Genomic DNA, 15,680 nt, shown 5'->3' with positions numbered 1-15,680 from the left:
ACTGTGAAGTTAAAGAGAACAACATCTAAGAAGGGAGCAAGATAAAGAGAGGGAATGTTCAAAGACACATATGTGATTAAGCATAGATTCTATTGTGACAAAAAACTAGAAACGTGTGTACATAAAGTGTACATTTATCATCCCTTTTACATATTTTTTTTCCGGTAGGTTGACATGAATGGCCTCTGCAGTAGTTGTTGCTCTTACTGGAGTATGCTGTGTTTTTAGAAAATTGACTTGTTTACCATTAAGTTAAGAAAACATAGCTACTAAAATCATCCATGTGTCCATGGGTAAAGATTGTTGCCAAGTTGCAGTACTTTGTGTACTGTTAAAATGTAAACAAATTATGACAGAAAAATAACACAGTATAGACAGAACGGGCTGAGACAACTCCCCTCTATTTAAATACCAAGTAAAGGCCTGCCACCACAGTCGACAAAACATGTCTTAACTCTGTACCAAAATCCATAAAATGTGCTTTTTTTGGTTTTCAGTACAGTTTTTACAGAAGGCTCAGAATGTCTCATCAAAATGATTTATATATATATGTATCACTTGAATACACTCCCCTATTCATTCATATACACATATTTGTTTTATGTTGAAAACCTCTGGACAAACAGGCCAGAAATCGAAATAATTTGAATCCCAAACCTGTATAGTACCACTGGAATGCCAAATGATGGCATTTATGTGGCAGGAAGCTTTACTTATTCTGAAAATAACAATACATGGCATGGCTGTGCTTTAAGCCTATGATAAAATAAAGTGAAAACTGAGCAAAAGGGTTTAAAAGGTTCAATTCCATTAACTTGGATACATGGGTCATTTTAACGTCAGGTGTTTTGCCCAGTGGGTCGAATACTTAAAAACAGTGAAATCCTTTCAAGAACATTGCACACAAGTTTCTGTGGTTTTTATTATGTAAATTGGAGTGTGTCACCTCAAAGAGCCATCAGTTGTGTGGTGCTTCAGCAGAGGGTGAGTTCTGATGGCCTCTGAGTGGCAGGAAACACCATCAATTAGCTGAAACCTTATCGGGTGTCTCATTGTAAACTGGAGTATCAACCCAATGTCTTTAAACCTGTTGGTGCAGTGCAGCGTGGGAAAAACAAAATTCCCATGAGAAAATAATCTGTAATCTCTAGCTTTTTGGTTGCTGAAGAGCAGACGCTAATGATGCAAACTGAGAGAGCTAAACTTCACTTCATTTAGTCCATTTTCTTCTGAACCAGACTGGAAAAAATGACTTTGTTGAATTTGGTTTGTTTAGGTTCACACTGCCCATTTGCAAACAAACGAACTCATAAACACAAGTCACATGTACTCACAAGAGGCTTCTTTATTGCTGTTGATAACCTAGAGAGAGAGAGAGAGAGAGAGAGAGAGAGAGAGAGAGAGAGAGAGAGAGAGAGAGAGAGAGAGAGAGAGAGAGAGAGAGAGAGAGAGAGAGAGAGAGAGAGAGAGAATTTGACACAACTCAGATGAATCAAACTAAAAGAGGAAACAAACTGCTCCAACCATCGAACTTAAATCCTTTACACAAGGGAGGACTTTCCCACTCCAGTTCACGGCAACATAGGAAACACCAAAGCAGGCCTCTGAAAACTTGGTGATCAAAGATGAAAGGCAATATCTGAAGGCAAGTGCAACGCAGTACAGTTAAAGATCTCTCAGTGAGATTTTGTGAAAGAGCTTTTGTTCTTCAGATTTAAAACATAGCGGTCACACAGTGGAAAGGGAAGCAATAAAAATATCATATCTCTACACTCTACTGTTTGCACACCAAAGTGATATCTTTGTTTTTGTGGTCATATAAGTGGTGAGTTTGAATGAGAAGCACCGAGCTGCAGAGCAGAGGGGAATGCTCGTTGTGTAATAAACAGTGCAGCTGGGAGGGCTGTTGTGAAGATTTGATTTACTGTTGGAGGTTGTTCTGTAGCTGTCACCACTCAGAAATGTTCATCCCATGCAACCCCCTGAATGTGTGTGGCCTATTTTTGTTTGCATGTTTATCTTGTGTGTGTGTGTGTGTGTGTGTGTGTGTGTGTATGCGTGTCTGTACTGTCAACCAGTGATGGAAAACGTCCTGGGTCTTCTTCCTCATTTGGTACCAGAGGAAATATGACTCAAATGGACGCCATTAGTCCTAATAGGCTGGGGCCAGCTGCACAGGAGACACAGACACACATAGAAAAACAATCACTTAGACGTGCATTGTGTCGTGTTTTTAGCATCTTGTAGCATGCAACAACAAGCAAATGTTCTCTTGCCCTTTTAGTATCTCTGCAGTTTCATAGTATGTTCATCAGTGAGATTAGTCTACCTTAGCTACATTACTGTACATGATACAATAGTTTCTCTCAAAGGTAGGGCAGTATATCTTTAAACTTCCACACTATCTAAAATACACATTGTAACATTGTATATATATTTAGTGGCTAATTTTGTCATTAATAAAGATATGAGTTTTAAAGTTTCCCCCTCCGTTTCAGCTAGGCTCTGTTCCACTTCCGTTAACTTTGGTTGTTTTTTCTGGAAGTGGTGTTCCTGAGATTTTCTCTCTGTATATTTTAAGGTTATCTTCCTTTTTCCTGGATAATAAAAGTTGACCCCCTTGTCTGGTTTACAAAGATAAAACATTTAAATTGTTAGCATTCAACAACTCCAGCTCCCATTGAAAGCTACAAGTTAGCTTTCATTGGTTAACTCGTGGGATATGTTGTTTATATGTGCTAAGCAGGAAAAGTTTTGTTTTTTATTGTACAAATGTACTATCTAGTAGTATGTATTTAGTTTGGAATAAGGATATAAAAACCTAGGTTCATGTTTTAGTTTTAAAAAATACTTACAGAAGCTTTGTCAAACTGAGGCTAGCTAGGAGAGGGTTTTAGGACTGTAATGTTGGCTCTTATTTTTTGTTTGAGTAACAATGTCATTTTTTGGACACTGGAAAAGATATGCTAGGATGACTGTTGCAGTAATAATCACAGGAATGTTAGGCTAGTGAGCTAAACTAGTCTAATCACACGAGACTACTTTATAACTGCAGTCGACATGAAAAAGGCATCCATGGGTTATTTGTGACTCTGCCTTTCACTGGTGCTCCTTTGGTTGCGTGTCTGAATTATGAGCAGTTCACTCAGTTTACCTTCTCAGATTGTTTAAAAAAATTTTGGAGGCTTGAATGATATTTTGATGGGGTTTTTTTGTTTGTTTTTTTTACAAAAAAAGCAAAGATTTGAGAAAAGTTAGAAAAACAAGTTTGATAATTTAATGTAGAAGAAGATTTTATGTTTTTTAAATAATTTTTTTTTCAGACTTTGAAGACTCATACCCATGTTTGGAACCACTGTTATAGTGTATATTTCCAGTGTAATGACAATCTCCATCTTTCTCCCCCTTTGTCCCCCTCTCCTCTTGTCCTCCCAGAGAGGGACTACACCAGTCTATGTGAGAAGCAGCCCATTGGTCGGCTGTTATTCCGTCAGTACTGTGACACCAGGCCAGAACTGAAGCGCTGCATTGAGTTTATGGATGCTGTGGTAAGACTTTGAATGAACTTGTTACCATTACCTGCTTATTCTCTGATGTTCTTACAGCTATCTGTCTTTCACACATCCTCTTTTACTTGTCTGTCCCTGTTTCTCTGTGTCCCAGTCTCTCTTTCTGTGAGTTCTCCCATGAGACTGGCCAGAATCTGGGCCCACAGAGCAAGGAATATGAGAGGAAAGGCAGTGCTTGGTCCTTTGCCTGCTCTTGGCAGTAGCTTGGGGTGGTGGGTGGGGTGGGCGTAGGGGGTGATTAGTGACTTAGACAGGCTGTCAAAGAGCAGACCCCTCCCCTTCCTCCATGCACTCCTCCATGAGGTCAAGCCTACGTCAGAGGCAGGTCCCCTGGGTGAGCAGGCAAACACAGGCCCAAGCTTGTGTCTAGGCCCCTGGAGGTATGCGAGAAAGGAAAACAGGGGGGAATCATGCTTATTTAATAAGAACCTACATTAGTCTTTTTCAAGGTAGGGCGACAGGCTCCTAGGTACGCACACTGGGAGTCACACATACTCACACTGACTGAGAAAAATACAAAAAGACAGAAGACCAAACGAAATTAAACTAGCAACATTTTAAGTGCTTAATGTGTGCTGTTGGTCCCACGGAAGACCTCATGCCTTGGCTGTGATGCATAGTCGCACGGCTCGGTCCCATTCCTTTCTCCGCCGAGCTTGTTTTCAAATAAAACACAAGGCTCGAAGCAGTCAATCTCCAGACCTTCTCCCTGCCTACAGCCATATTTGACCAAAATCACAATCTGTGATGGTGCAATGGGGTGAAAACTAAAGCCTGGTAGGTGACAGATGTAACGGGCAAAGTGTGAAGATGAACATGGTTGCCAGTTTGCTGCCTTGACTAAGATGAGATGTTTTGTCACCAGTAACCTGTTTTTCTTGTCTATTTTAATTTCTTCTCCCTTGTTATTAACCCAACCTTTCTTTCTCTCTTCCCTGTCTCTAACTTCCTCTCTGTCTTCTGGTGCCTGTCTCTCTCTCTCTTTGACCTTATTTGGAGAGATATTAAAGATGGCTGAATGAGTACGCCTTACTGCTGTGGTTGTTCACACTTGTGTTCTTCTCTGACAGGCCATGTACCAGCTAGCTCCTGACGAGAAGAGGAGGGACTGTGGACTGAATGTTTTAGACACATACTTTAATAATGGGGTAAGATGCACACGCTTGCTTAATTAACTGAGCTGGCCAATAAGGACAGTAGAAATTATTGTTCTATTCATTAAAGATAATATTTGCTCACATTTGCAGAAGTGCATCTCAAATCTCTCTGTTTTGTTATGTTATCATTACGTTCGCATTTATTAATGACTAAAAACATATTTGCAATTGATGCATAATTTATCATATGTGGTTCACTGTATCAACCCCTCCCTACTGGTGTGTTACTAGCACCTCTATACACAGCAGTATTAGGCAGTTTATGCTGTTTTCTCTGTTTTTATTCTTGTGGTTTGCTATTTAGCATTATTGGTTGAGACTAACAAGACTTAATTTCTCATAAAAAATCACAAACCTAGAAATGGAGTAAAGGAAACAGGCTGTCCTATAGCGCGAGCTAGAGGAAATGGATTTGGTAGATGTATAAGGTTTAGCTTTAGAGTGTTTACTGTCACAAACCCATATCACACAGTCGTGTGGGTTTCCCTTGTTGTGATCTCAACACAACCACACCAAGACCTTTATTTTTAAGCTTGGTGTACTTCGGTCCTCAAAAGAGTTTACAGCGCCCTGCCCACGCTAAATGAACTGGACCGAACTGACAAACGAACCCAAGTTGTTTTGAACTGGACTGAACAGGTGAAGTGTGACCACAGCCTTGATGTCATGCCCTACTACCCAGACTGTACAGGTTCACAAACAGAAAGGGACGAGCCAACTGATAACGTTTTGATCTGTTTTCATAACCTTGACAGTCTGCAGACATATTACACCATGATCGCTTAGTTTCTGTCCCTCATCTCTCTATCCGCCTCACTCTCTGTCTTCCTCTCTTTAACCCTCAAGTCGGCAGCCCATCTGCCAGACGTACCCCAGGATGTGGTAGCTGGGTGTCGGGAGAGGCTGGAGCAGAGTCCGTGTAAGGAGCTCTTCAATGACTGCACCAAGTAAGTTTCCATCTCTTCCACATATCTGCCATATTGGGTCCTTTTTATACTCTTTGTGACTTGTGACCAGTTGTGATCGGATTCAGTTGGTTCATGAAATGCTTGTTTGTTGGAAGCATATAGACTTTGTGTTTTTCTTTTTGATTGAGTCTGGCCGTCAAAGTGCAGTGGCACCAACAGCGTCCTGTTCCTTCAGAAAGTGTGTGTGTGTGTGTGTGTGTGTGTGTGTGTGTGTGTGTGTGTGTGTGTGTGTGTGTGTGTGTGTGTGTGTGTGTGTGTGTGTGTGTGTGTGTGTGTGTGTGTGTGTGTGTGTGTGTGTGTGTGTGTGTGTGTGTGTGTGTGTGTGTGTGTGTGTGGACTAGAGCACCCTGTCACTAGTGATGATGAGGCAGCTGGCACCTGGAGTGCAGTATTACACACACACAGACTTGCAAACACACATGCACAGTGGAGGCGAATGAAAAAGAGCGGTGGGCAGAGAGAGCATCCGGATGGCTGGCATGAAAACAACAGCCACCTCAGTGTTCCCCACACACACACACACTCTCTTGCAGGTGTTTCTGCTTCCTGCTCTGAGAGCCAGGAGAAGCAAACAGACCAGGGATTATTACCCCGAATGTACTTCTCATTGCATAGACACACACATTCACACACCTCGACGTAACTTTCTATTAGCCCAATAATTTAACTCTGTCACAGTAAGTTTCTGTGGCCCAGGACGTCAACTGAATGATGTATTGTGGAATGTATATCATGATAAGTTGGCACATTTACATTATGATAAATGTATTAATTACTGTTGTTTGCGTCAATGCATTATACTTTGTTCTCTACATTTTTTGTCTCCTTTTGGCTCACCGCTGATATGTTTGTGTCGATTTAAGATTTTTGATGGCTGACCTGTACTGTGTGCTGATTGGTTGGTTACATATCATAGTTTGTTGCAACTTTTCTCATGTTAATTAAAGGGAATTTAGACCATGTATGGAGAATTGTGAGGCGAGTATATCTAAATTCATGATGTTGGTAACATAATACATTTTGATTATTGTTTAGCCCTAACCAGAAAACATCACAAAAGTGCTTAATAGACAAGTATACACATTTTTTCTTAAAAGATTTTACTGGCAGTAAATTGGCAGAAAGTGATTTGCAAATGACATGTGACCCTAAGCTTCTTCCATACAAGGCATTTTATTTAATTGAATTTGTTTGTCAGGAACCATGTGCAATATGAATCTCAAACAAAAGAAGTTTGTATGCACTATATGGCATGAATATAAAACATCAATACAACATGTACAGTACAATCCATGATACACAAAAATCCATGTTTCCTCATTTGTCCAGGGGAGAGCTGAGTTTCTGTGAAGTCCCAGCTTTTACGCACGCAAGCAGACAGATTTGGGTTGGAAACGCTGTGGCCAGCTTCTGATTCACTTGAGCTTCCCCCATGGGAATACCGGAATCTGCGAGAAGGAACTCGGGAGAAGCGGGACTCATGGTTGGGAAAACACTGAGTTGTGTTCTCAGCCTGCGATCCTGTTTTGGCAAAACATATGTAGAGAGCTGTTCAAGAGCTGTTGGATTTCTAAAAACAATAACCCATATCGTTCATAAGCTGGTCATGCTGACTTTGAAGGACACATACACTGTTGGCGATTTTCTTTTATGTTGTAATGAATCTGCTTTCTAGTCATGGATTTATCCAAGTTTTATAGACGAGTAGTTTTGTGGACTGCAGTAATGGAGGTGTGACATCAAGTTAATCTTGTTTTTTAGCTTATTGATTTAGCTTCATTGTTGTGTGTGCTGGTACGGTTTGCCTCAGAGTTTTGAGGGTGACAAAATGAGCAGTCCAGAAACATAACAAGAGATTTGTGTGTGTGTGTGTTAGTGTGTGTGTGTTAGTGTGTGTGTGTGTTATTGTGTGTGTGTGTTAGTGTGTGTGTGTTAGTGTGTGTGTGTTAGTATGTGTTAGTGTGTGTATTAGTGTGTAAAAGAAAGCAAATCAGAGGGAGTTTGAGCTGGGCAAGGTGGTGGCTTGTGTGTGACTGAAGCTAGAAAACATCAGGGGTTGGGTTAAGATGAACACACACACACACACACACACACACACACCTGTCTTCTCTCTTTGGCATCTCAGGTTATGGTCTGTTGGCCCTGTTTCCTTCCCTTCTGCATGCATCTCTGTTTTAACACATCTGAGTAGCCAACAGGGCACTGGGGAGGGCAGAGAAATGGTGTGAGAAACCGAGACACCACAGATTTATAACACTGAAGTTCCACACTTTGTGCCGTGGGAAGCACAGCATCCACTCCATTCAAACTTCTCGACTGGATTTAAAGCACACCAAGCAGAAGTGACAGGCCGTCAGAAAGCACAGCATGAGAAAACCCACGGAGAGTAGTGAAAGGACAGCAAAAGGGAGAAATGGAAAGAAAGTGTTAAGGAGAGCGGGGCAAAACAGCAGTGTGTACAAAGAGTGTACAAATGGCACAATACAGGCACGTGTTTGTGTTACTGAAAGCCTTGCAGTAACAGCATTGCAGATGTTTTTGAATGGGATTCCTGTTCAAGTTTGGTCATCACTCCTTCCACTATCATTATTATTTATATTCCGTTGTGGAATTTTTATTTTCTTTAATTTTCTTATTCCGATATGTAATTCTGACCCAGGGCTTATTTATTTATTTTTTTCTCTAAGGGAAAGCCTGTAGGAAAGCATGGTGCTGCACGTGGAAACGGGATTTTTGGCAGAGCCATACTCCCACTTGCAGAAATGTATTAGCTCACTCATGGATTTTTTTCTGCTGCAGTAGAACATACGGTTATGTCATACCAAGAGTAAAGTGTGACCTTTAGTACATGTGTATCATGGTGTTTTGTGTATCGCCGGTCTTGACAAAGGTCTGTGTGCTGATTTTTCCCCTTTTCTTTTCCTCTCCCTCTCCCTTAGTGTAACAAAAGCCATATTGTAGCTGTGTTTATTTCTACTCCCAGTGGTGTCTGTCTGAGGCTCGACTCCAGGCCAGGCACTGCTAGGCTCCTGCCTTTCTGGAGCCCCTTTCTTAAAGTGTCCGGGACCAGTTTTATTTCGTAAGACTGAGTGAAACCAGTTGACCTGATAAGTGAACATCATTCAGTCCATGGTTTAATGTCAGATTTGAGACAGAACTTGATACAGGAAAAAACGTATGCTGCCATGAGATTGTATTGAAAACATTGTATTGTATCTGTGGCGGTTACAGGGCATACTAGAACTTTCCAGGGTATTTTAATTAAATTAATTGAGCTTTGATGTACATGCTTTTAGTAAAACCTCTGTGAGCTCTGACACTGCTGAGAACAGACTGATAAAGTCCTGTAGACACAGTTCTTCCACTGCAAAGGATAGATGGACATTCATCTCATCTGTAAAGCAACTAGGTCCCATGATGACATAATTTAGTTTTCTTTTACACAGCAGAGGGTGCTCCCCTTGTGGAAACTCTCTACTCCTACTCCGAGCCCTTTGCCAAGAACAGCCACCCCAGGGCTTTTGGTAACCACAGGCAGCCTTCCTCATCCTCTTTAGTGATGAAGTAATTTTAAAATATGGTCAGGGAAAATCTCCTTGCCAAATATGAGCATCTCTTCAACATTTGGGTGGTAGAGGAGGAATATCTACTGCATGGTTTTTAGTCTTGTGTTATAGGCTAGCAGTGGAGATCACCCTGGTCAGCAGGAGAGAAAGTGGTACTGGTTAACAGTTCTTGCCTGCTATGGTTCAGAAGTAGTACAGCTCACAGTTACATTTACGCTTGTCTTTGACCGAATCCTAAACTAAGGATATTATTGATTTCATTGTATGTTAATTGCCTATGTTTATGGTTGTAATTGTAGTAGATTGTTGGTGCTACAGGTATTGCACATAATAGTTAAAGATTACTAAACACTTCTTCAAACTAGGGATGCACCAATTGGATTGTTGAAGTCACATTATATGAAATAGTCACTCATATCGACCAATATCCATGGAGACGGGTGAGAAGAGTACAAATGCAGACGCGGAAAAAGATTAAGTGTTTCTGACATGCCTGTCTTCGGGTAAATAAGTAGTACTAGTACTCACCTCTGGCCTTTGGCTCATACATAAAGCTGATGCAGATCTTAAAACCTGCTTTCTTCAGCTTCATAAAGTTGGCTTTGAGAGGTGTAAAGCCCCTATTGTCTGTCAACCATGATGCAACTGATCCTGTTTTGGATGACAGATTTTTGTCTTATGCTGGATATACGAAACTCTGGATCAGAAGCTTGCATTGGCGAGTTGTTTTTCTTTTCCCAATTGAATATTTGCTATGTCAGTGAACTAGGGATTTCACAGAATAGTCGGCTATCAAAACCACTAGTCAACACTGGACATCATTGTAGGCTCTAATTGTGGTCTCTACTATTTCACCTACTCCCAGATTGATCCTGCCTACATCAGTTAACGCTTTACTGGTTGTATTTGATGATAATTGATCATTGTAATTGGGTAATTACTCATAAGAGAAAGGGCCAAACACTTGATATTAAAGAATTGGACCCACAACTCTGGTGAAGTAATGTCAAAGTTTTCCCCTGGCATTCATCTCTTTTCTCTGTTTAAATATGTTATCTGTCGGCAGCAAGGACAGTATTATTTTTTTCCATAGCCCTTGAAGTAACTGTGAACCTTTCTCAGTACACTTCAGTTCGTGTCTGTTTGGTATGACAGTGTTAAAGAGGACATTTTGTTTAAGTCAAACAACATCTGTAGTCAAAGCAGTGAAAGAGGAGACTAATACTGAGATGCTGGCAGGGTCATGTCAAAGAGTCATGTTCTTACAACTCCCGGTGGAGTGACGGTTAACGAGGAGGGGACTGTTGGGTGTGACCTTTCATGAGCCCCTCCTCTCCTCAGAGAACTTTATTTTTTTGTCATCACAGGTTTCTGTTACCTCAATCCAGGACTTTTACAAAATGTAATTTTTTTGGGGGGGTGAGTATGTCTGAATGTATGACATAATCGCATAGATTCGGAGAGACTCTCACCCACATTCACGAGTGAGGCAAGGTGAGATTAGATGTTCCGCTCAACCTCCTGCTCAGTAAAAACCGGTTTCCCCAAAATCCCCTGTTTCCTGGTTGAGCTGAGTGGAATGTCTCTGTTCAAAGGCATTTTTCATTTTTCACGGTGGTGTATCGGCACTGAATGTTTTTTCCAGTCTTTCCACTGAGAATGGCTTTGAACTGTAACACAGCCGGCAATGCCTAAACACACTCACACGAACACACGGATATACACAAACATGCTCACATATGTGATTCAGGGGTTAGTCAGATAGAGAGGATGTGTGTTTGTAGTCATTGTGAAGGTTAAAATGCGTTTATGTGGAACTCTGGCCAGCTCTTCTGTCTGATTTGTCAAGAAATCTTACATGCACTTGTATTTTTCTCCTGGTTTTCTTGTTACATCTTTATTACCTCGTTATTAAATGATCATCAACCCTCTTTCTCCCTCCCTCCTTACAGAATAGTTCGTGATTATTTGAGTGGAGCTCCATTTTCCTCCTACCAGGAGTCCATGTACTTCTCTCGCTTCCTGCAGTGGAAATGGTTGGAGAGGTGGGTAGTCACTACAGATTACACACTTGGTAAAGCAGACATGCAAACCATTCCTTTTTCTTACATAAAAACGACACCTGTAATCTTACACACATTCTCTGTTTAAGGTTGCATCATTCATTAGACTTCTTTGTTTGCTAAGGGCAGCAGACTGTCCAAACAGTTTTTTTGATGATTCATTATCTCACAAGGAAAACAACTACAGATAATAAAGTACATCATTAATCTAATAAAAAAGAATGATGATAACCTTGTTTTAATATATGGAAGAAATGCTTACAAACCAAAAATGAACAGACAAACATTCCAGTATACAGTATATTTAGACTAGTAGCAGGGGAGGTGCACCAAAACAAAAAGGTGGTGCTATCAATCAGTGTTTCTGTGTGAATGGTAAATAATTGATGATGCTTTGCATAATGGCTGGGTAACTGAAGCAGGGTGGAAACAGCAGCCATCAGGATGGATTAATAATATATTAGAGCATTACTCTGTCTGCAACTTCACATGGTCTTAGAGAATGGCATAACCTGGTTCAGGTATTTTACATCTTTTTTTGTCTCTCTTTCTTCTTTCCACCCCTGCAGGCAACCAGTAACCAAAAATACCTTCAGACATTATAGAGTACTAGGAAAAGGTGGATTTGGCGAGGTGAGTGTCCAGAAGTAAAGTGGAAATAACTAACTGGTTATTAAAGTGTTTATGATGGATGCTGAGGCAGCTTCATGTTCCCTTACACAGTACACAGAAAGTTTGGAAATGAGACGTTAATGTTAATGATTTAAGTTGCTACATGTAGCCTTTAACAGTTAGTTAATGCCGTGCTGTTTATGTCCCCACTCACCTAAGGTTGGGTGTAGAAATCTGTGGTGTGACACATTAACTTCCATTAGTTGTACTTTTAAAGTGTGTTTTTTTTATGTGCATGTGTGTGATAATGTTTCCTCGCTGCTTGTTTTCCAGGTTTGTGCCTGCCAAGTACGTGCCACCGGTAAGATGTACGCCTGTAAAAAGCTGGAAAAGAAACGAGTGAAGAAAAGAAAAGGTGAAGCAATGGCACTAAACGAAAAACGCATTTTAGAAAAAGTTAACAGTAGTTTTGTAGTAAGTACTACCTTTTTATTATTCAACCTTTCAACAGAAATGTACCTGTTTTGTCTGTCTGTGTGAGTGTTGTGTGCGTTCTGTATGTGAGAGCATTGCTTGTTGTGGCTCCAGGATCCTGCAAATGAAATTAAAATGGCGTGTGTGCAAGGCTGTCGATCAGCTGTTAAAGACAGTTGCTGTGACTCGAATTCTGTTTGTTCAATGACGTCCAGGCCAGTTTGATGAGCTTGTAAGTCGCAGTGGAAAGAAACACGCTGGGATAAAACCACAAAAGGGGGAAAGGAAAGTCCCATTTGATATAACTGAGCAGCTGCAGGTGACAGCACACTGCAGGGCAGTTTGCAAGGATGTGCAAACATTTTGGTAAGTTTAGCCTTTTATGTGCATCAGCAATCAAAGCCAAATCTAAACTTATTTTGGTAATAAACCTGCTAAATAAACAGGCAAAATGCCTGTGCAAACATGCCAAATCTGGTTTCATTTGGAGCATACTGTCAGCCTTTAATCATCTGTGAATGTATTCTAAAATGTGATTGCTATCTGTTTTGCTGTCATAAGATTTTTGTGTGTTCTTGATATGTTGACTCAAACATGCAGATTGTTTGTCTCCCTTTTGACAGGTGTGTGTCATAGATTGTAAGGAAAGATAACACACCCCAACACACGCCCCGTTACACCTGTCAGAGCAGGAAGTGTCAGATTTCAGAGATGATTTTGAGGAAGCACTGCTCTGTAGAATAATATCAACATGATTTCCATAGAAATTCATAGAAGCATTGCACTTCTTTTCATAAGGAAATAATATTAAACCTGCTCTTCCTTGTTGTCCAACCAAACTAAACAACCAGTACAAAGGCCATTTATAGCATTACTGTATGGTGCTTTAGCTAGAACACCACATAATGCAGGAAAAGTCCAGGGGGCTTCGGCCCCCTCCAAAGACTCTGTCTCCTTCCTTGAGCTCATTGTTTTGCAAACCAACTACATTGAATTGCCCTGAGGAATTCTGCAGCACTATTTAAGTTTCATAATAGAGCAACAGCATGGAGAAGAAAGTAGTACAGTGTCCTGCTCAGAGCATGTGTGCCAGCCCAGAAAAAAAGAAAAGAAAAAATCATTACCCTGCCACCGTACCACCATGCTTCAAGCTCTTAATGGTGGCGTTGCTCTTGGCTGATTTTCCTATGGAGGATTTTCATAAATTGAGCCATAGTCATGAGTAAGCGGTGGTTTTTGGCTGGTGCTGTAATGCCAAGCTTGAACGCTTTTTAGGGAGTCACCTAGCTTTTCATTTCTTCCATGCTCTACCAAAGTACTGACGGGTAGAAATTTACAGTTGACAGTCCATTAACATGTAAGATGATACATTATAGGAACAGTGCAAGACCTGAAAGGGAGCTATCAGTAACATCTATGGGTCATAAATGAAATTTAAGAGTGATGAGACTGGGATAACCTTGCATGTGTAACTTATTTCCATTAAATTTCTATGAAAGCAATGCTGAAATACACCTGAAATAAGGAAGATTGAGTTTATTAGCTGGTGTTTTGTTAAAGTGAGTAGCAAGAATAGAAATGTATCAGTTCACACATTTCTTGACTCCTTTTACCTCTCACAGTATACATGTTCCTGGTGTGCCTGTCTTTTTTTAATCTGCATTAACTGCCTGTATATAAAAATGCTTGAATGTTAATACTGTTTGACTACACATGTTGACATCAGGAGTCAAACGCAGCTGGAAAACTAGTGATGTGTGCTTCTCTTTCCATTTTGCCCATCTGTACGCACAAAAACATCTCAGGTGCTCCGTCAGGAAAGGAAAACTTAGTTTTGGCTCAGTGTTGCATTTCTCTTAAAATGATTGTTCCAAAGACAAGAAAATTACAGCAAGTGCTCGTTTAACGTTCTTGGAACATGTAGAGGAGCGGCTGGAGGGATAAGCATGCTAATTTTTGCTCTGTGGGTCTGTGTGCAGTGTGTACTTTGTATATGTGCACACACTGTAGAACACGATGTTCTACCGTTTTACTGTACAGAACTGTGATATTGATCTGTAGTACAGTAAGCTGGACCGTAAGAGAGCTGAGCATCAAAGCCTCTCCATGTTCTCCATTTGAAACTAATGGTTGTGTTTGAGTTGTACTACGTGTTGGATTAGTCGGTTTCTGATGCAGCGTGAGCTATGTTGCGCGTCCTTGTGTTGAGTGAGTCATGGCAGAAGCATGTGTATGGGCATGCATACACACACACACACACACACACACACACACACACACACACACACACACACACACACACACACACACACACACACACACACACACACACACACACACACAGAGAGAGAGGCTGGAGTGGGCTTGTTACAGAACCTCAGACTTGCAGCTCTTGTCACCTGGGATTGGCACATGATTCTGCGTGTGTGTGTGTGTTCATTCTCTGTGCTGCAGGCAGAACTGATGACTCTTCATGTGCCTCTCTACCTACGAGAGCAGCTCTGTTGCCTAGCAACACTGACCAAACAGCAGTAGCAAGGAGAAGAGTCAAGTGCTCTCTCAAACCCCTCATTTCTCTCTCTCTCTCTCTCTCTCTCTCTCTCTCTCTCTCTCTCTCTCTCTCTCTCTCTCTCTCTCTCTCTCTCTCTCTCTCTCTCTCTCTCTCTCTCTCTCGCTATTCTTCTTTACCTTTTTTTGATCAGTGCATCATACTATTAGTCAATACGTACATAGTGCTAGCTTACTGTATGTTTTAACGAGTAACCATCCACATATCAGTGTGTGGGTGTGTATATGTGTATGTGAGACACAGGGCACGGTGACCCTGTTCTAAACTCTCCAGCAGGTGAGACTGAGGTAGAGCTACCTCGTTCGATGGAGATTGGCTGGCTGTCACTTGAAACGTTCTGATAGTGGTGCCACTACGATCAAATTGTTAAAGAAACACTAATCAGACTTCTTTTTGAACATCAACATTCACTTACTGTCCTGTCCATTACCTGAGAAGATTAAACTCCAGGGGGAGGCACAGCGGATGTTGTGATGTTATGATTCACCTCCTTTGAGGGTAAAGTAATTTCCAGTAAGCCGATTTGCCTTTGGTTTTCTTTATTTCTGTGACTTTATTGCATTAGCATAGATGTCGGGCAATGGTAGAAACTATGATTGCACAATTAAAATACTTGGAGCTTCTTTCATCATTGGAAGGCTTTTTGGATATTGTTTTTAATAGTGTTTTAAACCTTTTAAATAAAAAAACTGACACCAAGCC

General features: G+C 40.9%; 1 protein-coding gene across 2 annotated transcripts in view; it reads left to right on the top strand.

Moving 5' to 3' along the window:
- Positions 1–15,680, top strand: part of grk4 (G protein-coupled receptor kinase 4) — a 41,324-nt gene that overhangs the window by 14,618 nt on the left and 11,026 nt on the right. For both annotated transcript variants that reach the window (XM_051384485.1, XM_051384484.1), the window contains exons 3-8: positions 3,436–3,548; positions 4,640–4,717; positions 5,573–5,673; positions 11,213–11,305; positions 11,893–11,956; positions 12,269–12,409. In XM_051384485.1, coding sequence (XP_051240445.1) covers positions 3,436–3,548; positions 4,640–4,717; positions 5,573–5,673; positions 11,213–11,305; positions 11,893–11,956; positions 12,269–12,409 — 590 coding nt within the window. The remainder of the gene's footprint in view (positions 1–3,435; positions 3,549–4,639; positions 4,718–5,572; positions 5,674–11,212; positions 11,306–11,892; positions 11,957–12,268; positions 12,410–15,680) is intronic.

This window comes from Dicentrarchus labrax, unplaced genomic scaffold, assembly GCF_905237075.1.
Source record: "Dicentrarchus labrax unplaced genomic scaffold, dlabrax2021, whole genome shotgun sequence".
Classification (NCBI taxonomy): domain Eukaryota; kingdom Metazoa; phylum Chordata; class Actinopteri; family Moronidae; genus Dicentrarchus; species Dicentrarchus labrax.
This window is presented reverse-complemented; position numbering and strand designations above follow the sequence as displayed.